We start from the raw sequence: 25,052 nt of genomic DNA on the forward strand, positions 1-25,052 counted from the left end.
CATCAGGAAACATGGTGTTAGCTTTCATTTTTATGCTGATGATACACAGCTATATATTTTTTCACAGCCCGGCAAAACATATTGTGTAGTTGAGATAAAAAACTGAATGACAAGTAATTTCTTACTGCTAAATTCTGAAAAAACAGAGGTGCTCATTATAGGACCTAAAACCTCTGCATGTAATAACCTTTGATGGCAATCTTTCCTTCGAAAGCCATATTTTGAGCATTGCAAAACCGCATTTTTCCATCTCAAAACCATATCTAATTCACAATCTATGCTCTCAATGTCAAATGCAGAAAGGTTAATTCATGTGTTCATGACCACAAGGTTAGATTATTGTAATGCTTTACTGGGTGATACAGTCTAAATTCTGTAAGAAGGGACATAATTGTGAGGATACCTCCTTTTCTAGTATCTTTGACAGAAAAGGGAGGATCTAGATTGGTCTGTAATTAATTCGGAGATCTCTATCTGATGTGATACTGTCATATTATGTCGTGGCCTCGAGATGCTATGTTAAGGGAAAAACATCCATTTCTTATCTTGAGGGAACAACATATTTTTTTTGTGGCCATGAGTTGCGTGACCAGAGTAACCTGGGATTATCAGAGATGGATTTATTAATATTTTATTTTGAATTAAGAAATTATTAGCCTATATTAATTATTACAGAAATCAATACATTATTAAATTATTATATTAACCGATGCTAGATGAATCTACAGTAAATGCTTGACATGCCAATAAAGCTTTGATTATGCTGTATGACTGGAATTTTTACTGGAAAGCAGTTTAAAGGTTGAATTTAACATATTTCATTTTATTTTGGCTAATTAATAGACTATAATTATAAATAGTATTTCATTGAGGAATGAAACATTCACTGAAAACGTTTTTAAATGAAAACTCACTCATTTATCATAACATACAAGCATAAATACAATCATAAAATCGAAACTTTATTGGCATAATTGTCAGGTGTGCATAGTATTTGCAAAATAAATAAAATACAGGCATATACAGAACATTAATTAGGTAAAGCGATACACAATAAATTGACTATAAAAATATAGCCCTAACCATTTATTATATAATTTATTATTATTATTATTATTATTATTTATTATTATTATTTTTAGCTATTATGATTGTATTATTTTTATTTTAATAACTGGTTAGGGCTATTTTTTGTAAACGCCTAATAATTATGCCAGTAAAGTTTTGACTTTATGATTATATTTATGCCTGTGTGTGACAATAAAGAAACATGAATGAAATAATGAATATACTATTTATAATTATAGTCTGTTAATTAGCCAAAATAAAATGAAATATGTTAAACCAAATTCAACCATTAAACTGCATTCCAGTAAAAAAAAAATCAGTCATACAGCAAAGCTTTACTGGCATGTCAAGCATTTACAGTAGGCTATCATTTACATTCAGAATGTTAAGTAAAGAGATAGACCAATTATTCATGATAAAAATGAATATAAAACTAATACAATAAATCATTTAATAATGTAATAATATGTATAAAAAAAGGTCGGTGTCCCGTTAATGGACTTACAAAGACTGTGGGATGGATAAAAATGTTTTCTTGTAGGCCTATTTTATTTGTATGTAACAATTATTCATGATAAACTTTTTTTAATTCACAAATTCAACATTAATAAATCCTTCCCCTTGTTTATCCCTCTGGTTTCCTAGTTCCTAGTTTTGATCTCCCGCCTGGTTTTCTCGTTTACATCTGTCTAGCCGCCTACCTTGTGGATTATCGCTCTTGTTTATTGGATCATTCTTTTCGTCTGCCTGTGACACACCTGTCTGCTCCTGTCTCGACCCTGCCTGCAAGACCTTGTATCTGTCTTCTCCTTATAATAAAGCATTAAACTCAACATAAAAAGTCATGGCCATGAGAAATGGATGTTGTTCCCTCAGCATACTGTAGCATCTCAAGGCCACGACATAAGGATGTCATTACCTCTACACGACATAATATGACGTTCCCACAAGTTAATATCTTATGTACATGGCATATATCACGTTCCCACAAGTTAATATGTTATGGCCATGACAACATTAAGTGAACCGAACACGTTCCCTCCCGGTCATTGTAGACTACAGCTAATAACTGTTGTTAAGAGCACTGATATTTTTGCTACAATTTCACACCTCAAAAAAAAAAGTGTACCTGCATCACACAACATGCTGCTGTTGTTGTTTTAATGTAAAACCCTTATAATTATAATATAATTATATAATATAATAAATAATACCAGGCAGACAGGGTAAAAATAATATTACTAATACTAATATTAATGATAGAAATACACTAATATACTAATATTAATGAAAATAAACTAAATCATTAAAAGGTTATTACAGTTTTCCTTGATTGCTAACACACTATAACTGATTCATTTGGCCAATTTTTCCAAACCATTCATACAGTTCTTAAAACAAAGACACATTTCTCAAAACTTTTAACACATTTCACCTATTACTTTAGCTACATTAACAACATTTAACCATGTTCTCATTTAGAAAACAGAAACAAACAATATAATTACTTCAAGAATCACAAAATGAACATAAATAACACACATTTATCCATGTGTGAACATTAAGTAGCAAAACTGATGACACACCAATCAGAATCTCAGGATGATATGAACAAGAGCACAGGTGATTATGTGGAAAATAAACCCTGGTAATGGGAGACAAAGAGGAATAAGAGGAGGGGAAAATGAAGAGGAATAAAAATAAAGGGGATGAGGTCAAAGGTCATTTTCTCCTGATGAACTATAAAGCACTATAGTTGACCATGTTCTTGTGCATCGAATGAGTGTAAGGAAAGCTGGCCTGCAGGCTCATCTACAGGGTTTTTATACTACTTACACATTACAATTGCAAAACATAGTAGCAGTACTTCAGACACTTCAGTACTTCTTCTTTGTACTGTAAATACTGTAGCACACATACTCAAATTCGTAACTGATTAATTGATTTGTAATTTAACATTAATAATCAATTCTGAACAGTGGAGTTGTTCATTGTTAGTACATGTTACATTCATTGCACAACTTTTATTAAATGTAATACAACTTACCTTTAAAAAAAAAAAAGTGTGGTTACTACAGTCATGGTTACTACAGTTTTACTTTATTACTATTGTTGCAATATTACTATAGTAAAACCATGGTATGCACCAAAAACAAAACAAAACAAAAAAAAAACATTGTTTTTACAGTCATGGCTATTACAGTCTTATTATAGTAAAATAAATAAATATTTAAACAAATATTTGAATAAATTTGTGAACAGAGTTTGTTTTCAATTACTTTATTTTTAGTGTTTACTTGCAGAAATGTATTTCAATACAAACGGTTTTGCTCTCGACACATAAAACAATTTATACACATAAAAAGACAGAAAGTTCCAATACAAATCACTGGTTACAAAACAAAAGACATTGATGCAAAAACTATATTTACACAATTTATACAACTATAAAAATGTTTGAAAAATTGCCAAAGACAGCCTGGTCTGTCAAAATCCTTTATTGTGGTGTGTCTATATAAAAATGCATATTCACTAAAAATTCTGAAACAAAGCTATTCTAAAGACTTTTACATAAACCAAATATAATTGCATAATAGTCAGGAAAATACAAATACAAATAAAAAAAAAAAAATAAAAAAAAATAAAGACAAATCTTTATGAGTTAGTACAATGTTCTGTAAATCTTCTCTCATAATATAGACCTACGCAAAGTTTCTAGTTCATGAATCCTTAGTAGATCCTGTAAAAGTAAAAAACATGATTTAATTAATGAGGGTGGGTGATACAGACTGCATTAATTTTCATAAGTTATTTACCAAACTGTAAGGTGCAGAAATTACATTGTAATTACTCAAAGAAGTACTGGGTAATGTTAATTAACTAGATGTACTTATTATAGAGTCACAGTTAAGGTTAGGTTTTAGTTTAGTGTTACTGTAAGTACTTGTAATCATGTAATGATCACATGTATAGGACAGTAAATTACACGGACCAAAATTATAAACGCAACGCTTTTGTTTTTGCCCCCATTTTTCATGAGCTAAACTCAAAGATCTAAAACTGTTTCTATGTACACAAAAGGCCAAATATTATCTCTCAAATATTATCTCTCAAATATTGTTCACAAATCTGTCTAATTCTGTGTTAGTGAGCACTTCTCCTTTGCCAAGATAATCCATCCATCAAGATGCTGATTAGACAGCATGATTATCGCACAGGTGTGCCTTAGGCTGGCCATAATAAAAGGACACTCTAAAATGTGCAGTTTTATCACACAGCACAATGCCACAGTCGCAAGTTGAGAGGAAACGTGCAGTTGGCATGCAGACTGCAGGAATGTCCACCAGAGCTGTTGCACATGAATTTAATGTTCATTTCTCTACCATAAGCTGTCTCAAAAAGTCGTTTCAGAGAATTTGGCCTCACAACCGTAGACCACATGTAACCAAACCAGCCCAGGACCTCCACATTCAGCATCATCTTCAAGATCGTCTGAGACCAGCCACCCAGACAGCTGCTGCCACAATCGGTTTGCATAACCAAAGAATTTCTGCACAAACTGTCAGAAACCATCTCAGGGAAGCTCATCTGCATGCTCGTTGTCCTCATCGGGGTCTCGACCTGACTGCAGTTCTTCATTGTAACCAACTCGATTGAGCAAATGCTCACATTTGATGGCATCTGGCACTTTGGAGAGGTGTTCTCTTCACGGATGAATCCCAGTTTTCACAGTACAGGGCAGATGGCAGACAGCGTGTATGGCGTTGTGTGGGTGAGCGGTTTGCTGATGTCAACGTTGTGGATTGAGTGGACCATGGTGGCGGTGGGGTTATGGTATGGGCAGGCGTTATGGACAAGGAACACAGGTGCATTTTATTGATGCCATTTTGAATGCACAGAGATACCGTGATGAGATCCTGAGGCCCATTGTTGTGCCATTCATCCACGGCCATCACCTCCATGTTGCAAGGATCTGTACACAATTCCTGGAAGCTGAAAACATCCCAGTTCTTGCATGGCTAGCATACTTCCCGGACATGTCACCTATTGAGCATGTTTGGGATGCTCTAGATCGGCGTATAAAACAGCGTGTTCCAGTTCCTGCCAATATCCAGCAACTTTGCACAGCCATTGAAGAGGAGTGGACCAACATTACACAGGTCACAATCAATAACCTGATCCACTGTATGCGAAGGAGATGTGTTGCACTGCGTGAGCCAAATCTTGGTCACACCAGATACTGACTGGTATTAGACAGATTTGTGAACAATATTTGAGAGAAATAGGCCTTTTGTGTACATAGAAAAAGTCTTAAATCTTTGAGTTCAGCTCATGAAAAATGGGGGCAAAAACAAAAGTGTTGCGTTTATAATTTTGGTCAGTGTATAATATTTAACTACATCACCTTAAAGTGTTACCTATTTATTTTTCTCAAAACAATGTGACCCTGTAAAATACAAACCTGAGCATAATTCTGATTACTTCTGTGTTTGTGAGGCTTCTTGCAACAGTTAGGAGCTTTCCTAGGTTCAGAACAAAAAAAAAAAAAAATAGCACGTCACAAACACTTTGTCTAAACATTGTAAGTAAAATGTAAATCTGAACATATGAACTCACCATTTTTTACAAGCTGTCACCTTCAAAGAGGAAACATCTGTTAGGAAAAAAAGTTTTGACAGACAATAAAAAAATGTAAACACTGAGACTCTGTGACAGCATCAAAACAGTGGCATTTATATTTGTATATTAATAAATAATGTAGTCAACATGTATTCAGGTGATAACTATTACGTATAATTATAGGCTAATGTACTGTTTTCCTTTAATTTAAATTCTAGTCTCTGCTGTAATTTTATTTTACCATATTTAATTGGAATTTTTATTTAATATTTATATAATTTTATTTAATATTTAATAGTAGAACAGCTGGGAATGCTTACAGATACCAGACTCCAATCCAAATGCAAAAATATGAACATATCAGTCTAATTTTATCATGGCTAAACTGATTGCCTGTTTTGTTCTAACAGGTTCTGCATTAACAGTGAGCACCGTGTACCACCAGTGTACCACCTCCCACAATCTGACACAGTCCACATCACAGGAAATGTTTTCTCTTGCCAAAAAAAACCTCTGGTCTGACAGATCCAGATCCAGCCTTGCTAACAAAGGTGACACAACTACTTTCTCATCCTCTCTTTCTTAGATTGTTCTAGATTCTATTGTTCGTATCATCATTCAGTGCACCTGTGTCACCTGTGCACTATGATCTGGCTCATATTTTCTACAGTTGGTTTGATAAAGTTATTTAATACATTTGAACTTCACAGTATTTTCATTTAGAAATTAAAAGTGTAAACAATTTTCAGTTATTGTATGTAAACAATGACAGCTTTTTAATTTGTTTAACTTTTAACTTCACTGCTAAAATACAAGAAATACATTGTCACATAAAAAATACAACTGCTAAAGTGCGATTCATCATGTTCTTTTTGTTTACCACTAGCGTATGCTGATGACATTTTATTCTTCTATAGTAATGTAGCCTACGAGTCAACAGGTGTCATCACTGTACATTCTGCATGCATGTCATACCCAAGTTTATTAGATCCATGTCGCACAGTGTGACATGCAATGATCTTACAAGATTACTAAAATCGTGCAATGCATCTTGGGCTTTATTTGAAAACTACAGGTGTTGGAGCAGGGTTGAAACTAAATTCTGCCCTCCAGGAACCTGACACTGCTGTTTTAAGATCACACATTATTATTTTTAGTATTACTGTTTAGATTTGCAAATACCTGCAGTATTTTTACTCTGTCACAAGGAAAAGTGTGTACACCTGCTTTGAACCTGATATGACACTAAGCACTTTTCCATGGGAAAGATATGACAAAGACTGAAAGTTTCCATGGATTTTAGCATTAGCACAATCTAGGTTTAAATGTGTACACATGTCTTATAAATGAGGCTTCTGATCTTGAAAAACAGCTGTTCATGTATGTTCATTTATAAATTGGGAACTTTCGTTAGCAAGAATTAGCAAAAGGTCATTAGCAAAAAACAACAATAATAATAATAATAAGGTTGCATTTTATAATTTATGTATGTATTATTGTCATTAGAATTATCACTATTTGAAGGTTACAGTAAACGACTGATGGAAAAACCATGTGAGCGTGGCTCTCTGGCAAAGGCAAAATGCATGACTTGCTGCAAGATCACTGTCAACAGACTTAATAAATATTTATATATGTATATGAAGTTTGGACTTACCCAAGTAACTGTAACTAAATAGTAAGTATGCTAGCCAGGATAGGACAAAGACACATTCAGCAGGAAAGATAATGACACGTAGGTCCTTTTGCATTATTTCACCATTTCCTGAGAATGTAAAAGTGACAATGTATTAATAAAAATATAACATCATTTTTAGCCAGTTGGTTTGACTTTATTGAAACTATCAGTATAAACATTAGAGTTTTTCCTCAATCGATTTGACACTTTTCTCCAATGCAGTGTACTTGTTCTCAAAACAATTAGCACAGCCATCCAAACATCAAATTATCCTAACCAAACAGTTCAACTTTACCGCAAAAAGAAGCATTGCGATTTTTTTCAAGTAATGCATTTATTAAAAGTAAAATTTAACATCAAATCTATAGGTGTGTTCTCTATTGATTATAACACTTTCAGCTGTAGATGCACAAAGATGCAAATGAAAATACATGATACAATGAAAATTCTTCAACAGGGAGTTTTGTTTTATACATGTTGTGCAAATCTAAACAAAATAAAAATTTCATTTTTATTTTTAATTATTTTATTTGTATTTATATTTGAATATTATCATTATAATTATTTTTGGCATATTCATTCTTGCTGTTTGTATACTTTCCCTTTTATTATTACTCTAAAGCAATTTTGATAAATGTGTAAAAGATTAGGAAAACTGCATTTCCTGTGTTGAGTGTCTGATTAATTGAAAAGTTATCAGGGCCAATTAAAAATATAGTGTGTTCATTTGATGACAAATGACAGAATTTAGTTTGTTTGTGTTTGGACAAATGGTACATAAACATTTGTGCTTTGATTTAAAACTTTTTTCAGATATTTTAAAGTATTGGTTTGTTGCATTAACTATTGTGAAAACATTTGAGAGTTCTGTGCACATTGTTTTGAGATTGATTTGTAATTTGTATAAAATGAATGAAAATGTACAATCTGTTTAGGACAATTACAAAGTGTTCAGCTGACTGTGTTAACTGTTCTGAGAACAGTGCCCTGAGTTTGGAGAAATGTGTCAAATCGACTGAGAAAAACTGTAGGTCTCATGTGCAGTGCAACACACTTCTCTTGTGTATCTACGTGCTACATTTTCTATATATTGGAGCATTTTTGCTCTTTTAAGGACAGGACAGTGGAGAAGTGACAGGAAGAAGATAGGGGGTGGGATCAGGAAATGACCCAAGACCCAAGCTATCACGCATATCCATGTGCCCATCCAACTGGGCCACACCTCTGAAAAGCAGACATAACTTTTTTTTATGAATATATAATTAAATATATAATTAAATATTTGTATTAATAAAATGTGTGTAATCACACACCTAAACCTACACATCTGCAGAATTAAATGGAATCACAGTTAAAATGGTGAATTTTGTTGACAATAAAGCACTACTATGATAATGTTTCAGATAACATGATATCCGCTTACCCACCAATACTGGGGGCCCCTGGAAGCTTTGGTATAGTTAAACTTTATCTGTTCCGCTCTTATCCCACCATCATACACACAATATAAGAATTTTAGATTAGAAAGAGATTAGATAAAAAGATTAGAAAAAGATCTAAAAATGCACAATTACAATGTTTGCTTACGTCCATTCAGGATCAGGTGTGTTCCTAATGCAAATGAATTCAGGAATATCAGGCCAACTGCTCCAACCATATACATAACAAATCTTGAGTGATCTGTAATGAAATTTAAAATAGTTTCTTATCATTAAGTAATTAATATGAATTAATATTATCATCAGCAACACAAATAACATTGTGTGTACTCAAAACTGATGTTTTGCATGTTTTCCACCTTTAATGAAAAAGACAAAGGTATGTTTTGTAACATTTAATGCATAAAGCAGTACAGATTAACAGATTACCTTCTAATTCATTTTCATCCCTTCTGAAGGATGCCATCATCATCAGAGTCTGGACAAATGCTGCCACACATGTCCATTCTGTACGATCTGTGAATTAGAGTTACTTAATCAGATTATGTTTTTATATAATGCGTAATGTAGCATAAATGCAACAGTGTAAAAATATCTACAGATGAAGACTTCAGATGCAAAAGCCTCTAAATCCATCAGACATTTTTCTTTAAAATGAGCATTTTTATCAGGCTCCTATCAATAGGTTTCTATGTAAGTTCGGGCACTTCTAATTGAACTGAGGCTGGGATTTAGTGAGTTTGAAATAAAAGTATTTAATGGACGTATACTATGTGTCAAAAGCATTCACTTAGCATCATTTTTTCATTTTGACCGAAGTGGCTTTTAGCTGGTTTGGCATCTGAACTCTTCAGTTGTAGGAAAAGTATGTGAACCATTCCATTTACAGATCAGATCAGATCTTTTAAGCCACAACAAAATATACTCTGGATAACACAAACAGAAACAATCATATGTTTTCATCAAGTTTGGGCAAAATTCAGAATTTAAAAATCGTCTTAAGTTCACAAGATGGAATTTATCACTGGATGTTCAATAACTACAATACATGCCATTCTTTTTGTCATTTAGACTATTTTACATTATGTACTAAACTATATGTGTTTAATGTCTTGATAACATGTTCATGAATTCTGAAGGGTAGCTGCGGTTTATGGTAAAGATGGTAAAGGGACCAATGTATCTGGGGCTGAGTGTCTTGCATGGTAAGCACATCCTGAATTACAGGCATATTCTGTCACTCAATTTCTTGGATTTTCCTCTCCATTTGTCCATTTCTCTAAAGGTTGTGTACAGGTGATAAAAAAGCCTTCCAGACTTGGGAGATAAACTGTGGTCCTTTATCCAAGATATAATTTATAAACCAAAGTTCCTGAAGACGTGGTTAAAGAGTAATTCAGCCATTTCCATTCCTGTGGACAAGCCTTTTAAAGGGATCATACAGCTGGTGTTGGAGAGTCTGTTAAGAATCTCTAGAATCTCTATGTGTCTTTGCCATGGTGCGTTCTTTACAGCCTTGGACAAATCATATGATCTCATTTCTCACCCTTGGCCTCCAGAACTTTTCCTGGATGAGGGAGAAGATATTATTGATCTGAGGGTGACAAGTGGCAATGGAGGAGTGGATCGATTGGGTTAAGAAATCTGTTGAGATTTTGATACGTAAATTCAGTTAGTAAGGCAGCCTGGTAGAGCTTGCTCGGTTTACGGCGGCATTGACAATCCTATTGTCCATGGACCACATGCAAACACTCATTCTAAGAGTACACCAAAATGCTCCTAAGAAATCTTGTTCATATATTCTTTGAACGTGGAGGGAATGTTTACTAATCTATAGAGCATCACATGGTATTCATAGTGGCCTGTAGGTGTGGTGAAGGCGCTTTTCCATACGTCCTGCACTCCGGATCCAGATTAAGTTGTAAATTTTGCATAGGCCAAGCTTGCTAAAAAGTGTTTCTCCACCCAAATGTTCGAATGCAGCAGGGACAAGGGGAACAGGGTATAGGAATTTGGCTGATTTTACTGAGGGATATTTAATCAGAGCAGGGCCTCAAGCCTTCATCCTTCTTGGCTATGAAAAAAAACTTAAAGCAGAAGGTGAGGCAGATGAAATTACTATGTCCTAGTTTAAGTGCCTCAGCCATATCTCGTTGGCTTTCTGTTAGGTGATGGATAATGAACAAAATTTACCAAGAATGAGATAAACGCCACAATCCTATGGTCAGTGAGGTGGTAACTGGGGGGGCTTCCCTTAGACAGAAGACATCCTGGATGGGAGCATAACAGGCAAGAATCTCCAAAGACTGTTTGTTCAGATGACTTGATGGAGGTGGAACATACCAGGAAGGCGGAGGAAGGCGGTTGGATTAGTTTCCATTAGTTCTGGATATTACAGGATCATGCTGGACAAGTCATTGATGCATCAGCAGTAAGACACTTCAGAACCAACAGTGTGATTTTTTTTTTTTTTTTTTTTTTTTTTTTTTTACTTTGTTTACTGACGAATTGCACTAGAAGTTCCCCAATGGTTTTCTGATTATTGACTGGATGACTGGATTGACTGGAACTACTCCAATGTGCAGGATTCCTTCTTGAGCTGGAGTTTTTGGCAGAACATAACTGAGATTAATTTTCTGGCTGACACACCAGTTGATATGATCCACACCACGAAAATACCAATTTAGACTGATTCAATGCAGAAATCCAGGTAAACTCAATGGTTCACACACTTTTTTCCTTAGACTATCTATCAATATATCTATCTATCTATTACTTAAAAAAGTTGTTTTTAGCCATAGGAGTTCTGGGCAAGCATAAATTGCTTCTAAATATAAATAGCATGAACTTATTTAGAAAATTGTAAAATCAAACAAATATATATATTTATTTATTTATTTATTTACTAGGTAATATAAAGTAAAAAGATATACCTTTTTCATGCTCTAATATACCGTAGTGATAATAAACCATTACTCCACTTTCCAGAAGAACAAAAACGAGTATGGTCATTGACCCTATAGTTGAAAATGTAAAACAAAATAATAATAATAAAGCACAAGTACTAGAATGTGAGTTTACAGTTATGTTCTGCTGTAAAGAGTTAATTTACTTTTGATTGTCACAAGACTGTTGGAACACTAACAGTCTGGACACTAACACTAAAACAAGTTAAAGGTGTAGTTGACCCCAAAATGAAAGTCTGTAGTTAATTACTTACTCTCATGTCGTTCCACAACTTTAAGTCTTTCATTCATCTTCAGAACAAAAATGATACTTTTATTAAATCTGACAGCATTTTCTTTTCCCATTGGGAGCAATGCAATTACCACATTCAAGATCCAGAATAGTAGGAAAAACATCATTAAAATAATTCATGTGATTTCAGTGGATCATCATAAGACATCAATCTTATGAAGCGATGCAAAAGTGTTTTTTTTTTTTTTTTTTTTTACACACACACACAAAAACACTTTGAGAAAATTTTAAAATGCAACCCAGTAGGCGGCGCACCACAGCATATACGTGTTGTGACTCAACAGTGAAAGTGCTTCAATGAAAAAATATTTTCACCACAAAATATCCAGCGCTTTCATAGAAGCACCTTCGCTGCTTAATATTTTTGTAAATAAAGTAAATGTTTTTTGGCTCAAAAACAGCAGTTGCATCGGTTCATAAAACTGAGTTTAACCAAAATATTTTTATTTGTGTTACAAAGACAAAATAAGGACTAACAGGTGTGGAATGATATGAGGGTAAGTAATTAATCACAGAATTTTCATTTTTGAGAGAACTATTGCTCTAAATATACAAAGAAATATGCACATCAAAATTACATTGAAAAACACGTTTACTTACAGCGAAATTTATGAGACTCTTTGAAACAGCATTTACAAGCTCTTGCAATCATCAGAAAGCTCACCACAACATCAGCTGCCACTGGGAAAAACAGAGAATCTGAAAGACATTTAAATGATTATTTGATGACGAGTATATTATTTGCTCTGTGCACATCCACATTGTGATCGAGAAATTGGCTTATTGTCGCACCATACCGAAGTAATTTAACCTAAACAAAAAATGTTTGAAGAGGGCTTCTGTAAACTGTGGATATTTATGTAAAATGTGAGACTATAGAATGAAAATATTATAAGCATTGAATGAGTGTTATTTTATTAAATAAAATAAATACAGCAGTTGAATGAAATCTGTAGGATCGATATGCCACTTGCATTTTTTTTTTTTTTTTCTTTTTTTTTTTTACAACAATCTACTTTCAACTACACAAATACAGAAATAGGTCTAGATAAGTAAAGACTGTGTGGAAGGGAGAGAAAAAAGAAAGAACATGATGGTGCTTCTTTTTCATCTGAATCAGTGTATTTAGCCCTAAAAGAATAGTTATTTTTATTCATTTATTTATTTATTTACAACATTAAAATTGCTCTTTTGCCTGAAACATTTAACACATTTGGCCTACAGTCTCTACTAGCAGAGCTTCACTACTATTTTGCTCATTTACACAAAATGTTCTCAATTCCAGTGTGTAAAATAAGGGGGAACTGCAAAATGGACAGAGCTGGGGGCCCCCAGGACTGGAATTGAGAACCACTGCTCTAGAGGATGCAGTGTCTCGTTCCCTTCTCAGGGAACCATGGTTACACACATAACCTGAGACTTTTCCAATGTATTTGTAGTAACAATAATTTACAACTGTGCTGTAATATTAACAAAGACATTACTTACCTTCATTACTATGTCCAAAAGAGTAGTACAGGAGATATATGGTGAGGATATTAGAGAACTGAATAAGCAATGCATTTGCCCATGGTTCCTTATCTTTCTTCCTCATGTATCCTAAATTCAAAAATATATTACAAAATACATACAATACCATCTTCCACAACAGTGCATATTTTACAATTACATCTCTGAAAATATTTTAGCTAAATTCACTTGCTCAGTGTCGAAAAATTGTGATTTATTGCAGCAAGCTGAAATGACTGTCTTTCTTCTATGATAAAAATGCACTGCTGAGGTGTTTTCCCTTAAAGCCACAAAAACAGTTAACCTATCAAAATAAACCACGTAACATGTTTAATAATGGTGTACCAATGCACATTCTCTGCCAGTCCTGTGTAAAGTACAGCACGCAAAGTTTTTTATTTATTTACATGAAAACATGAAAACATGAATGTTAATTTCTTTTAATATGTTGCGCCGTCGCCCTTTCTACATAAAAATCAGTCAAATCATGTAACGTGTATGTCATCCTCTTGCTTGAGACCAAAAAAAACCGTCTTGAAAGCATACAGAGCCGCAGAAGAGACAGTGTTTCTCATGCGCTGTCCGTGAGCACGATTCCAAGTGAATCCCAGACAAATGCGTTTAATTTATTCATAACCACCGTCGCCCAGCTGACAGAGAGATCTCATTAAACTCCTGAAGTTGAAGTAAAATCTGTCTCACTTTAAACCTGTTTTTCTTAAAATTCCATTCCTGAAAATCATAACTATTAAGATAGCCATAACTTTTGTTACGTTCAAGCTATGGATAAAATAAAGCCTTCTTTTCCTAGCTTTTCAAAATGTATTGTATATATGTATGTATTAGCATCTCATACTATTTAATAGCGCTTGCTATTCAATTCTGTATATTATATATATTTTTAAGAAATATGTAGTTGTTTAATTGCATACACTTAATTATTGTCCTAACCAACTCCTAACCCTTAACATAACCCATTGGTAACCCATTTGAAATATTTAACCTAATTTATGTCAGTATATTCTATATATTTTCAGGTTTTAAATTCAGTTTTCTTGTAAAGAAAGACTTGTATTTTTGCAAGACTTCAGTTCATTAGCCGCAGCACAACAATTCACGTCTGATGTGTGACGCACATAAAGTCTAGTAAACGGTAAAACAATTGCCCTATAAATTAGTGTGTTTATTAGTACATTAATAAATGTAAGATTATTTGAATACAATTGCTAGTTTATAACATTCAGCAGAACAATGAACTGATTTGCACGGCTGAATAAGCTGACACCGCCCCGAACACAAGTTCACACCAGCTCTTACATTAAAAATAAGATGGAAAGATAAAAAATGAGTAGTTTTTGTTTTATGCTTGAATTAGGTCTCCTCTAGATGGCGCTGTCATAAAAAATAGGGTCCTAGAAATGTGGTCTTAGAACTGCGGTCCTGAAAGTGCAGTCTCCAGTAGTGCAGGAACATACTTTTGGATTTAAATGATTCTCTAAATAAGAAAATAAAACTGCCTGTAGGTGGTGGTAAATGTCTTTATGAGATATCCCTTATCATATGATATAAATATGACACCAAAAAATACAGGGGGCATGCTTTACCCCAATATCTTGAATTTTAAGTCATAACTACATTTATGGAGTTGTTGCCCTGCATCATATTTGTCAACAGTTAACTGTATGAAATGTAAGAAGTAACACACACACACACACACACACACATATATATATATATATATATAAATATATATATAAACCGTTACATTCTCTAAACTGTAAGATCAGTTGTCACAATTCTATTTATTTGATTGGGGGCAGTGAGGGACCTGGATAATGGGTAGAGGGGCGCTGGCCCAAAAAAGTTTGAGAAGCACTGCCCTAAAAGGTTCTATATAGAACCCTTCCAAATATGAAGCGCCTGATAGAACCTTTTTAGGTTCTATATAGAACTTTTTCGTCTAAGAGTGTAGGGCGTGTCTAAATCCACTTTTGCTAGTTTACCCATGGGATAAATGGTCGGCGTGCCCGGCGCATGGTCTAAAAGGGTTGTGGGTGTGTTTTGGGCATACCATGCATTAAACCAAACAGAGTCTCATTTCCCATTTCCTTTAAGAGCCAGTTATGCTCGCGCTACGGCGGATTCGCCATCTACAAAAACAAAGACTAAACGCTTCTCCAGAGAGCAAGGCCAGTGCCAAGGGAGGTAACCGCAACCCAACCCAGCCCCAAACCAGTAACTGTGAACCCCCTTTCCATCCTCTCACCTCCTTCCTGAACATGATCGTTTTTTTAAAAGCGAAAGTGAAACCGAAAAAACAGCACACATAAGAAAGCAATTGATTATCCATTATGACATGTAGGCAGTTTTATATTTATGTACACAATAATAATCTTTTACAATGTAATTGTTTCATTTTTAATATTTTGCATGTTTGTGTGCTACTGTGGGTCCCTGTGTGTAATAAGCAGAAAGTATGCACATTATGCCCCTGCCCATAGGCGCATATTACTAAGGCGTGCTTTAAATAACTAAAAGGTAAACGTTTCAGTTGGTCAATGGCGCAATCTATTTCAGTTGCCTCAAAATAGCAGGTCCCACCTTATATTAGGTGGCCTTAACTACTATGTACTTGTATCAAAAAATAAGTACAATGTACTTATTGTGTTCATATTGTACTGCAAAACAAATTTTTTGCTATTGAGGTGGGATACAGGTAAGGTTAGTGACAGGTTTGTTCTCATGGGTAGGTTTAATGGTGGGTTAAGGTGTAATAAATGTAATTGCATAAATTAATTACGGATGTATTTACATGCAGGTATTTTTTAAAAATGCAATGTAAAAATATATATGTACACAATAAGTGCATTGTATCAAATAACTAATTTAAAGTATATAAAATATTGTAAGTACATAGAAGTTAAGGCCACCTAATATAAAGTGGGACCAATAGCAACGCGCCAACAATGTGCCTGACCACACCTCGTTTTCAGACCAACACACCCATGGGCGCACAAATGGGGACAAATGCATTTGCTATTTAAACAACGTGTTGCTGGACATTAAAATGATAACTGCGTCAGGCTGAAACTAGCAAAAAAACACTTGCATCGTGCCTGGTGCCAGATTAAGCCAGGTGTATGATAGCTCCTATTGTCTTTGTTCTGGATTCTGCTTGCTTGTCACCACCATTTTATTTTATTTTTTTACTGCACTTGGGTTATTTCTCTTGTGTATATCTTTGAGTCTCCTTGAAATTACAGAAATGATGGTTATGGGTAAATATGGGTTATTGATGTGTTTAAAGTTACATGTGGCGTTACATTTAAAGTCAATATCATGGATACCTTCTTCTAAGGAGAACCTTGTCCACATGAAGGTTTTTTTATTATATTGCCCATATAATAGCTCTCAGTATCTGTGAGAAAGGCAATCTGCAGTGTTTACCTTGAATACTCAGCATTTGTATTCTGTTGTATAATTAAATATGAAACTAGGTTTGATTTACTCAATGAACATAATTAGAAACAGCTGTCTTTACTCATTAAAGTAGAGCTGACAAAAACGAATGTCTAAATCTACCTGAAATAGAGGGTTTTAAGTATAAATCAAGATTTACTGTTTTGTCTCTTCCTGTGCAACCTAACAGCAATAAACTGAAAGCAGTCCTTGTAATAGACCAACATATCTTACCTCCACAAATGGCAACAAGCCATGATACTGGCAAAATGATCATAAGGAGAAACATGGTAAGTCCATAATTACTGTAAAATGTCTTTTCCATTGCAATATGAAGCAGAACTGGTAAATGGAAAAATAAGCAAACAATTAAATGTAAGTGATGTTGGTTATCTTGTATAAAAACAACTATATAGGGAAGATAGGGTAAGCTAATATTCTGTGTGTCACATGCAGTGTTGGAAAGATTTAAGTCATAAAAAGAATATAACACAAATGAAAATTAAAGTGATAAAGGAAATAACTCAAGCTGATCTGTTAGACTATTTAAATTACTTAAAAGGTGTTGAGTTCCAAAGAGGCTATGATTTGGTGCCAATTAGCCAAGCGGTTAGTGCACTTATAATACAACTGTGCTTCTGGTGATCTGAGTTCAAATAGCAGCTCTAGGCTGGTCCTGTACCCCTCTCTCCATCCTATGCTTTCCATATCTCACCCTATCTCTACTACCCAATTTACAAAATGGGCAAATAAATAAATATTGTTTAAAAAAAAAAGTTTTTACAAATGGCTTATCTATCCCACTCTGCCCTATATAGTATGACACCATGTAAAAAGTATATTTATTAATTAATATATTTAATATACATAATTCTTACCTGAGTAAAACACCGCCGAAAAGATGGCATGATTTATCCCAGCACTTGAAACTTGATTCCAGGAGCCTTTGTAAAGCACATACACAATTACTAGAAAATTTAAATTCACATTTCACAAAATCATATCTTAGGATGACCAAACCATTTTTCCTAGCCATTTTTCTTAGACACGTCCTGACAAGGATTTGCATGTTGTCTAAAATATCCAGGTTCAGTCTAAATGTCAGCCTCTTACATGTATGTTTCTCATAAACAATTAGTGAATATGCATATAAACAGCCTTTTATTAATAAAGTAGAGTAATAATGGTTGATAGTAAGACATGCAAATGTTAAAAAAAAAAAAAAAAAAAAAAAAAACTCAACACAAGATCAGGGGTTACTTCTTGCCCAGCTGGTTAATGAAAACAAGGATATAATCAAAGGAAAATCTGGAGTTGGGATAACCTACAGAACTAAAGGTGATACCTTTTTAAAAGCTCATAATCAAATGTTTCAAAAAATGTTTACAGTCCGAGGCAGATTGCCGACAACAGTCATTTTAGGATAGTTTGTAATTTGGTCTGAGTGACTTAGTGAGTTCTTCACTACTCCTAACATTTCACATATTTATAGGAGCTCGTTCTAGTACTAAAACACGTTGTGAAATACTCTTAGAGCAATTTCACAGCATACAACTTTCTTGAGGAGCTCTGGAATTCAGAATCACCTCAACAACCTCAACTGAGAGACTGGAATCTATTAACTGCTGCCCCTCAAGGGCCAGACCCAAAGTGTCCAGATCTCTGGTTGGGGTTGATAAATCAACCCCTGCACCTGTACAAAAATCTCCCAAGGCGTGCTGTCCAGGGGTGACACTCGATCCTAGAACCAGATTCAGGCTGGCCAGAATAGAGCCACTAATAATATGTGAACTTATCAGAGATATCAGAGATATCAGAGAAGAGGCCTATAGACAAAGCCTTGGCCATGTCAACAGGTGGAAAGGGGAAGCAGAGGTCAAAGTTAACAGTTTCACATCTGGTGGATCATATGTGCATTATAATTTTTTTTAAAACATACCTGTCAATTTTTGTGGAACTGTTACAATCAGCAGAAGAGGTCGTAGTAAATTAAGAGTCGAGCAACTGATCACTTCATTTAGGGCACCTGAGATAAAAGAACCACATAAATGACCAAAGGGTATTTTTGCACTTGCACTGTTTACTTTCATAAACAAAAACTTTAGAAAATTTAGAAAATTAGATAATTTTGTTAGTTCTGAGGTTGGTACTTCATGCAAACTGTTAGCCAGCAAGCTATTTTTCTTTTTCTCATATTTTGACAGGTAGGAGAAAGTTTTATAAAAAATAAATAAATTAATAAATGTAAAAAAAAAAAAAAAAATAACTCTAAGCAGTTGCCTGCCTTTGCCTAGTGTGATGTCCACCCTGATGATTATGGTCTGTTTCAAGGACATAAATCAGATTAGTTGTTGAAGAGAATTAATTGTGCTTGAGGATGTTTACTTCATGGCACATACAAAATAACTCCTTTAATAAAGACTATTTTTTGTTTTATCCAGCTGTGTTTACTCAGTGCAACAAATCATAGTATATCATACTAAATCATAAGTCTTTAGTCAACTAAATCTACAGTTGACTTACTCAACTAAAATTTAATGGATTTAGTTACAGCGTAATGCATCTATTAAGCATTTCTCTAAAATTTCCAAAATCATATTTTACCTGCAGAAACCAGGAATGAACCTGGTAATATGACTGATATTAAGGTTTAAAAATGCAATATAGACACAGATTTAACTGCTCATATGCAAAACACACACACACAATGCTACCATAATTGTGGTCAAGAAACACAATAATAGTTTGTAATAACAGTATGTAATACCATTGTAATTCACTGTTTTTAAATTAAGTTCAATATTGTTGACAGTCATATTTACCTGAGGAACCAGGAAAATCTTCTAAATGAAATTTATAACAAAGTAGGCAGCCCAGCAGAGATGCAGATCCAAAGGAAAGAACACATAGCAACAACACCACAATGTGTAAAGTGGAGAGACCTTTAAGATAAATACATATTTAATTTACACATGTGATGTAGTGTAGAGGGAATACAGTTGTAACAATATACAGTTTTAATACTGTAAATATTTTACTTCTCATGCAGGTTCAAACTGCCAACTGTCATCAGTGAGCTTGTACAAATTAGCATTCTCTCTGAGAATTCTGAAGGACGTAGTCCACATTGCTATTTAATTATAAATAGATTTCCTGTCTAACCATTAAAGTAATTTTTGCCTGCTGTAATTATTGATTTGTCTCCTGATTTAGAAACTATTTTGAAAACTAGAGACAACAGCTAAAATTAGACAAATATGCATACCTTAACAACTGTAACCGCGGTGTAAGAAACATGGTAGCAAATTTTCCACCTAGAGCAGGGAGATCCACTTGCCTGCAGAGTTTAGCTCCAACCCTGGTCAAACTCGCATTTCTGTGATTTTTAAATGATCCTGAAGACAATGGTTAGCAGGCTCAGTTGTTTAATTAGGGTTAGAGCTAAACTCTGCAGGCAAGTGGATCTCGCAAGCCAGATTTCAGGATCCCTGACCTAGAGTTTTGTAAGCTTTTAGTCAGTGAGAAAACTTTGCCTATGTTCACACTGCAGGCAAATGTGGCCCAAATCAGATTTTTATTTATTTATTTATTTTGCTCATATGTGACTCAGATCTGTTTTTGTCATAACATTGTAAACAGGACAAACTACATGGAATCTGATCATTTCAATTACAATTTGTGCCACTTCCATATGTGGTACTAAATCCAGTACAGGTCAGATGTTTTGTAATGCAACTGCAGTAATACAAGAATTAATGTGACTTTTACTTCAGTGTTAGTTGTTTATGTTTTAATCAAAATAGTTCACCCAAATCAAAGATTTCTAAAGAAAACTATATATATATATATATATATATATATACACTACCGTTCAAAAGTTTGGGGTCAGTAAGACTTGTAATAGTCTTTAAAGAAGTCTCTTATGCTCATCAAGGCTGCATTTATTTGATTAAAAATATAGAAAAAAAACAGTAATATTGCAAAATGTTTTTACAATATAAAATAATGTTTTTTGTTTTAACATACTTTAAAATAGAATTTATTCCTGTGATGAAAAGCTGAATTTTTATCAGCTGTTACTCCAGTCTTAAGTGTCACATGATCCTTCAGAAATCATTCTAATATGCGGATTTATTATTAGAATGATCAATGTTGGATAATATCAACAGTTGTGCTGCCAAATATTTTTTGGAACCCGTGATTTTTTTTTTTTTTTTTTTTTTTCAGGATTCTTTCATGAATAACAAGTTTAAAAAGTACAGTGTTTATTCAAAATATAAATATTTTATAACAATGTAAATTATTTATTATTAACTTTTAATAAACTTTTAATTAACTTAATACATCCTTGGTGAATAAAAGTATTAATTTCTTAAAAAAAAAAAAAGAAAAAAGAAACAATAAAAATGTATTGACCCCAAACTTTTGAACGGTAGTGTATATATACATATAAAATAAATTATGCAATTGCTTTATTTTACTGTTGTTGTTTTTAAATTTGGCAATTTTAATTGCTTTGTCTTGTGTCAGTAGTAGCACAACAAGAAGAGCAAATAAAATGGTTATTGTTATAAAAAGCAATAAAATTGCAAAAGGCCATTAATCAACATAAAAAAAAACACTAGCTAATGATTTAATTAAAGATTAGACCATCTTTTTAACGGAATCTATTTATTACTTCTCTTAATTAGAAACCAAATAATTGTGAATTCATATGGCATTGTTGCACCAATAGAAATAGAATTGTACAAGTATTAATGACATTCCAAGTGCCCAACCAAAGGGATCACTAACCACTATAATGGTGAGTTAAAAAAAAAAAAAGCTTAGGAAAATTAACATCAATTTATGAAGTCAGCTTATGTGATGTTCTCTCAAATTTTTTTTAGTTGTATTGACAATTCAACATTCAAGATGACTTGAGGAAACAAGTGAATGCAACAATCTTCTTCTGTTATGTTGCACATTAGCAATGTATTAGTGCGCTGCTACTGTATAATGTCATTTGTTTCTTTATGGTTACTTGAACATTTTAAGTAGGTGTCACTCAAAGCAATAAGTAAATTGTTCTGTTTGCCTTGAAATTAGCTGTAACTTAAAACCTAGTAAGTATAACAACTAAGTAAAGATAACTCATATCTAAGGTAAACTATTGGACTATACAATGTGAATGTCACTTCTGCAGACTTGTGTCATACTCCGTGAGATAAACAGTCACTCTTTTCATAGCTTTTGCTGGCTCGTGAAACACTTGCATGGTATATCTCCGGTTCTTTATGAAGCAAAAATTCACATTACATCAAAAGAAAACTTAAGAAAGCTTAAAGGAAAAACCTGATTATTTCAGGAGCCTTCAAGAGTCTGTTGTTTTTGAATGTCGGTGCTACATCTGCTATATTTTCACATTTAAAACACTCATTTGGTATTCCTCATGTACCACTGTCCTCTTTCATGCTAAGAAATAAGTCACCTGGCAGTTCTCTTCCAAGTGGTTTTATTGTTGCTAGCATTAAGTCTGAAATTCTTCTTTGGTAATTGATCAAGTATAGTAGATTACTACACTCTCAGAAAAAAAGGTACAGCTCTGTCACTGGGGCAGTACCCTAAGGTACAAAAATACATATGTACCGTTTAGGGGTAGATAAGCAGAGGTGGGTAGTCCAGCTTTCAGAAAGTAAAAGTCCTGTCATATGTTTATTCCACCCATGAACTCAGCCAGCTGATTTAACCAGAGGTGGGAGCAAGTCTCAAGTCAAATCCCAAGTCCTCAAAGAGTTAAAGTTAGTGAGATAATTAAGTGACTAATAAAATGGATGATTGTGCATTAATGACAAACACCTGCTGTTAATGAGAATTACAGAGAATCAGATGTTGTGTCACGGAGGCAAAACAGGAAATGAACGATTGAGGAAAGGTCCCTGTGTAGCTTGACGGAGAGCTCAAACGCGGAGGCACACAAATGAGCAGGTTAACCACGCGATTAATCTGAGAACGCTCCAACAAAGGAGTAGAGATTTCCACCAGGAAACCCGCGTTCTCACACGCACACAGACAGAAATAGCTCAGTAGAGCGGTACTCACGTGAGTTGAGTTGAAGAGAGAAAGGCGACCTACACAGGAGTCCAGCATGAACTCAATGTCTGGTGCCAACCGAACCTTATTCCCTGTTTATATACCCGCGGAGGTTACTTCCGGGACCTCATGACCTCACGTGATCCGGTGCGTGTGACACGTTGATGTTTTAGTGGTAACACAGATGTGAACAGATGTTAGCTGTTTTTATGTGATGAGATAGACACTGGTCTGGTTATATCCAAAGTAATTATATATGTGTAAGTTTTAAGTAATAAATCCTGTGAATCTACAGCATGCAAACAAAGTTTAGCTGTTTTTGCTATTAACTAAAATTCAACTGTATGTAAGCCATGTAATTATTTGATATTTAGACAAACGCAAACATCAAGAACCAGCATATGAATCTCAACAATGGTGACAATCAACAAAATTCTTCATGCTGCAATGCATGCTGGGTAACACCATAGTAAAAACTCCCATCTTGCACTTCAGCATGAAAAACTGTCACTACTGTTGAGGATCATATGACATTTGTTCATGTCTAAAAGCCTGAGCTGCTGTACCTCTTTTTCCTGCCAGTGTTTAAGCATTATAATGGTATTAGTTTAACAGGAATTTTTTCCCCTAGTTGTTTAATAGCTGAATGGCAGTCAACAAACCAAAGAGATACCACTTCATTCAGACCAGTTCAGAGACCAGTTCACTGAAATGATTTAAAAGCATAAACTAATCTGCTTCGGCAAGCTTTTGATTTAGCAACGTGCGAAAGTTTTCCTTAGAAGTATTACTTAGAGGCACATTACTTTGAATTATTAAAAGGGTCAAGAGCCCAACTAAAACAAACACATCTCCATGATGGTGACATTAACATCTGATGCTCTTACTTTCTGACCCCTGGTCCACCCACCTCTGCTTATGTACCCCTTAAAGTCCATTTTAGTACTTTGAAAGTACATATTGGAACCCTTTCACTTTTGTACCTTGAGGTATTGCCCCAGTGACAGTGTGTATATATTAGTCAGAATTGAATTATGGCTTATATATATATATATATATATACAGTACTGTGCAAAAGTTTTAGGCCACTAGTATTTTCACCAGCTAAAAAATGGTTTAAAGTAAGTTATTTCTATTTTTTGTTGTAGTGTGTCAGTAAAAAATATCGGTTTACATTTCCAAACATTCTGTTTGCCATTAATTGTAATAATCTAGTGAGATTTTTGTTTGCACAAGGAGTCTGACAACAGCCAGTGCTCCACACTGATCTAATCTCATCATCATCCAGTCTTCCTGGAATGACATGAAGACACAGAACAAACTGAAATAGAGTAAATCCAGAAGAACTGTGGCAACGTCTCCAAGATGCTTTAAGAGACCTACCTGCAAAGCTACCTGAAAAATTTTGCGCAAGTGCACCTAGGGCAAAAGCTGCTGTAAACGCAAAGAATGGTCGCACCAAATGTTGATTTCATTTAGTTAATAGAAGGTAATTGAGAATCTGTTTATCTATTTATGACAGCATCCTCATTTTAGCACATTTTTACACAAGTGCCTATAACTTTTAACAGTGCTGCAGCTTTGCAGGTAGGTTTCTTGAAGCATCCTGGAGACTTTGTCACAGTTCTTCTGGATTTAGTCTGTCTGAGTTTGTTCTGTGTCTTCATGTCATTCCAGACAGACTGGATGATGATGAGATCAGATCTCTGTGCAGAGCACTCACTGTTGTCAGACTCCTTGTGCAAACAAAAATCTCACTGGATTATTACAATTAATGGCAAAATGAATGTTTGGAAATGTAAACTGATATTTCCTACTGACACACTACAGCAAAAGACTGACTTCTTTAACTGACTTTAAGCCATTTTTTAGCTGATGAAAATACTAGTGGCCTAAGACTTTTGCACAGTAGCAGAGTTTCTCCATTTTTATCTCTTCCATGAAACCTC

The 25,052-nt window shown here is 34.2% G+C and overlaps 1 protein-coding gene and 1 pseudogene across 2 annotated transcripts; both read right to left on the minus strand.

Moving 5' to 3' along the window:
* The window catches only part of LOC127153479 (interferon-induced very large GTPase 1-like), a 112,306-nt pseudogene that overhangs the window by 81,621 nt on the left and 5,633 nt on the right, over positions 1-25,052 (minus strand).
* Positions 3,359-23,210, minus strand: LOC127153496 (uncharacterized). Of its 2 annotated transcripts, XM_051094567.1 has the most exons (14): positions 23,113-23,210; positions 19,854-19,973; positions 18,971-19,057; positions 17,910-17,975; positions 17,266-17,373; positions 13,552-13,662; positions 12,664-12,762; positions 11,739-11,822; positions 9,235-9,321; positions 8,954-9,046; positions 7,346-7,453; positions 5,686-5,722; positions 5,531-5,591; positions 3,359-3,808 (listed from the first exon to the last, which is right to left on the minus strand). In XM_051094567.1, the coding sequence occupies exons 5-14, from the start codon at positions 17,354-17,356 to the stop codon at positions 3,758-3,760; spliced, it is 822 nt and encodes a 273-aa protein (XP_050950524.1). In that variant the 5' UTR covers positions 17,357-17,373; positions 17,910-17,975; positions 18,971-19,057; positions 19,854-19,973; positions 23,113-23,210; the 3' UTR covers positions 3,359-3,757. The 2 variants fall into 2 exon arrangements, with proteins under 2 accessions (XP_050950524.1, XP_050950525.1); XM_051094568.1 differs by lacking the exon at positions 11,739-11,822.

This window comes from Labeo rohita, chromosome 22, assembly GCF_022985175.1.
Source record: "Labeo rohita strain BAU-BD-2019 chromosome 22, IGBB_LRoh.1.0, whole genome shotgun sequence".
In the NCBI taxonomy this organism is placed as follows: Eukaryota; Metazoa; Chordata; class Actinopteri; order Cypriniformes; family Cyprinidae; genus Labeo; species Labeo rohita.

Bases quoted from the DNA above. Each gene is read 5' to 3' on its own strand.
- LOC127153496 (XM_051094567.1), bottom strand. From the start codon at position 17,356: ATGGAAAAGACATTTTACAGTAATTATGGACTTACCATGTTTCTCCTT. The intron at 9,047-9,234 runs GTAATCTGTTAA...ATTTCATTACAG, and splicing joins GGATGAAAATGAATTAGAAG to ATCACTCAAGATTTGTTATG. The intron at 5,723-7,345 runs GTAAGTCCAAAC...TTTTCCTAACAG, and splicing joins ATTTAGTTACAGTTACTTGG to ATGTTTCCTCTTTGAAGGTG.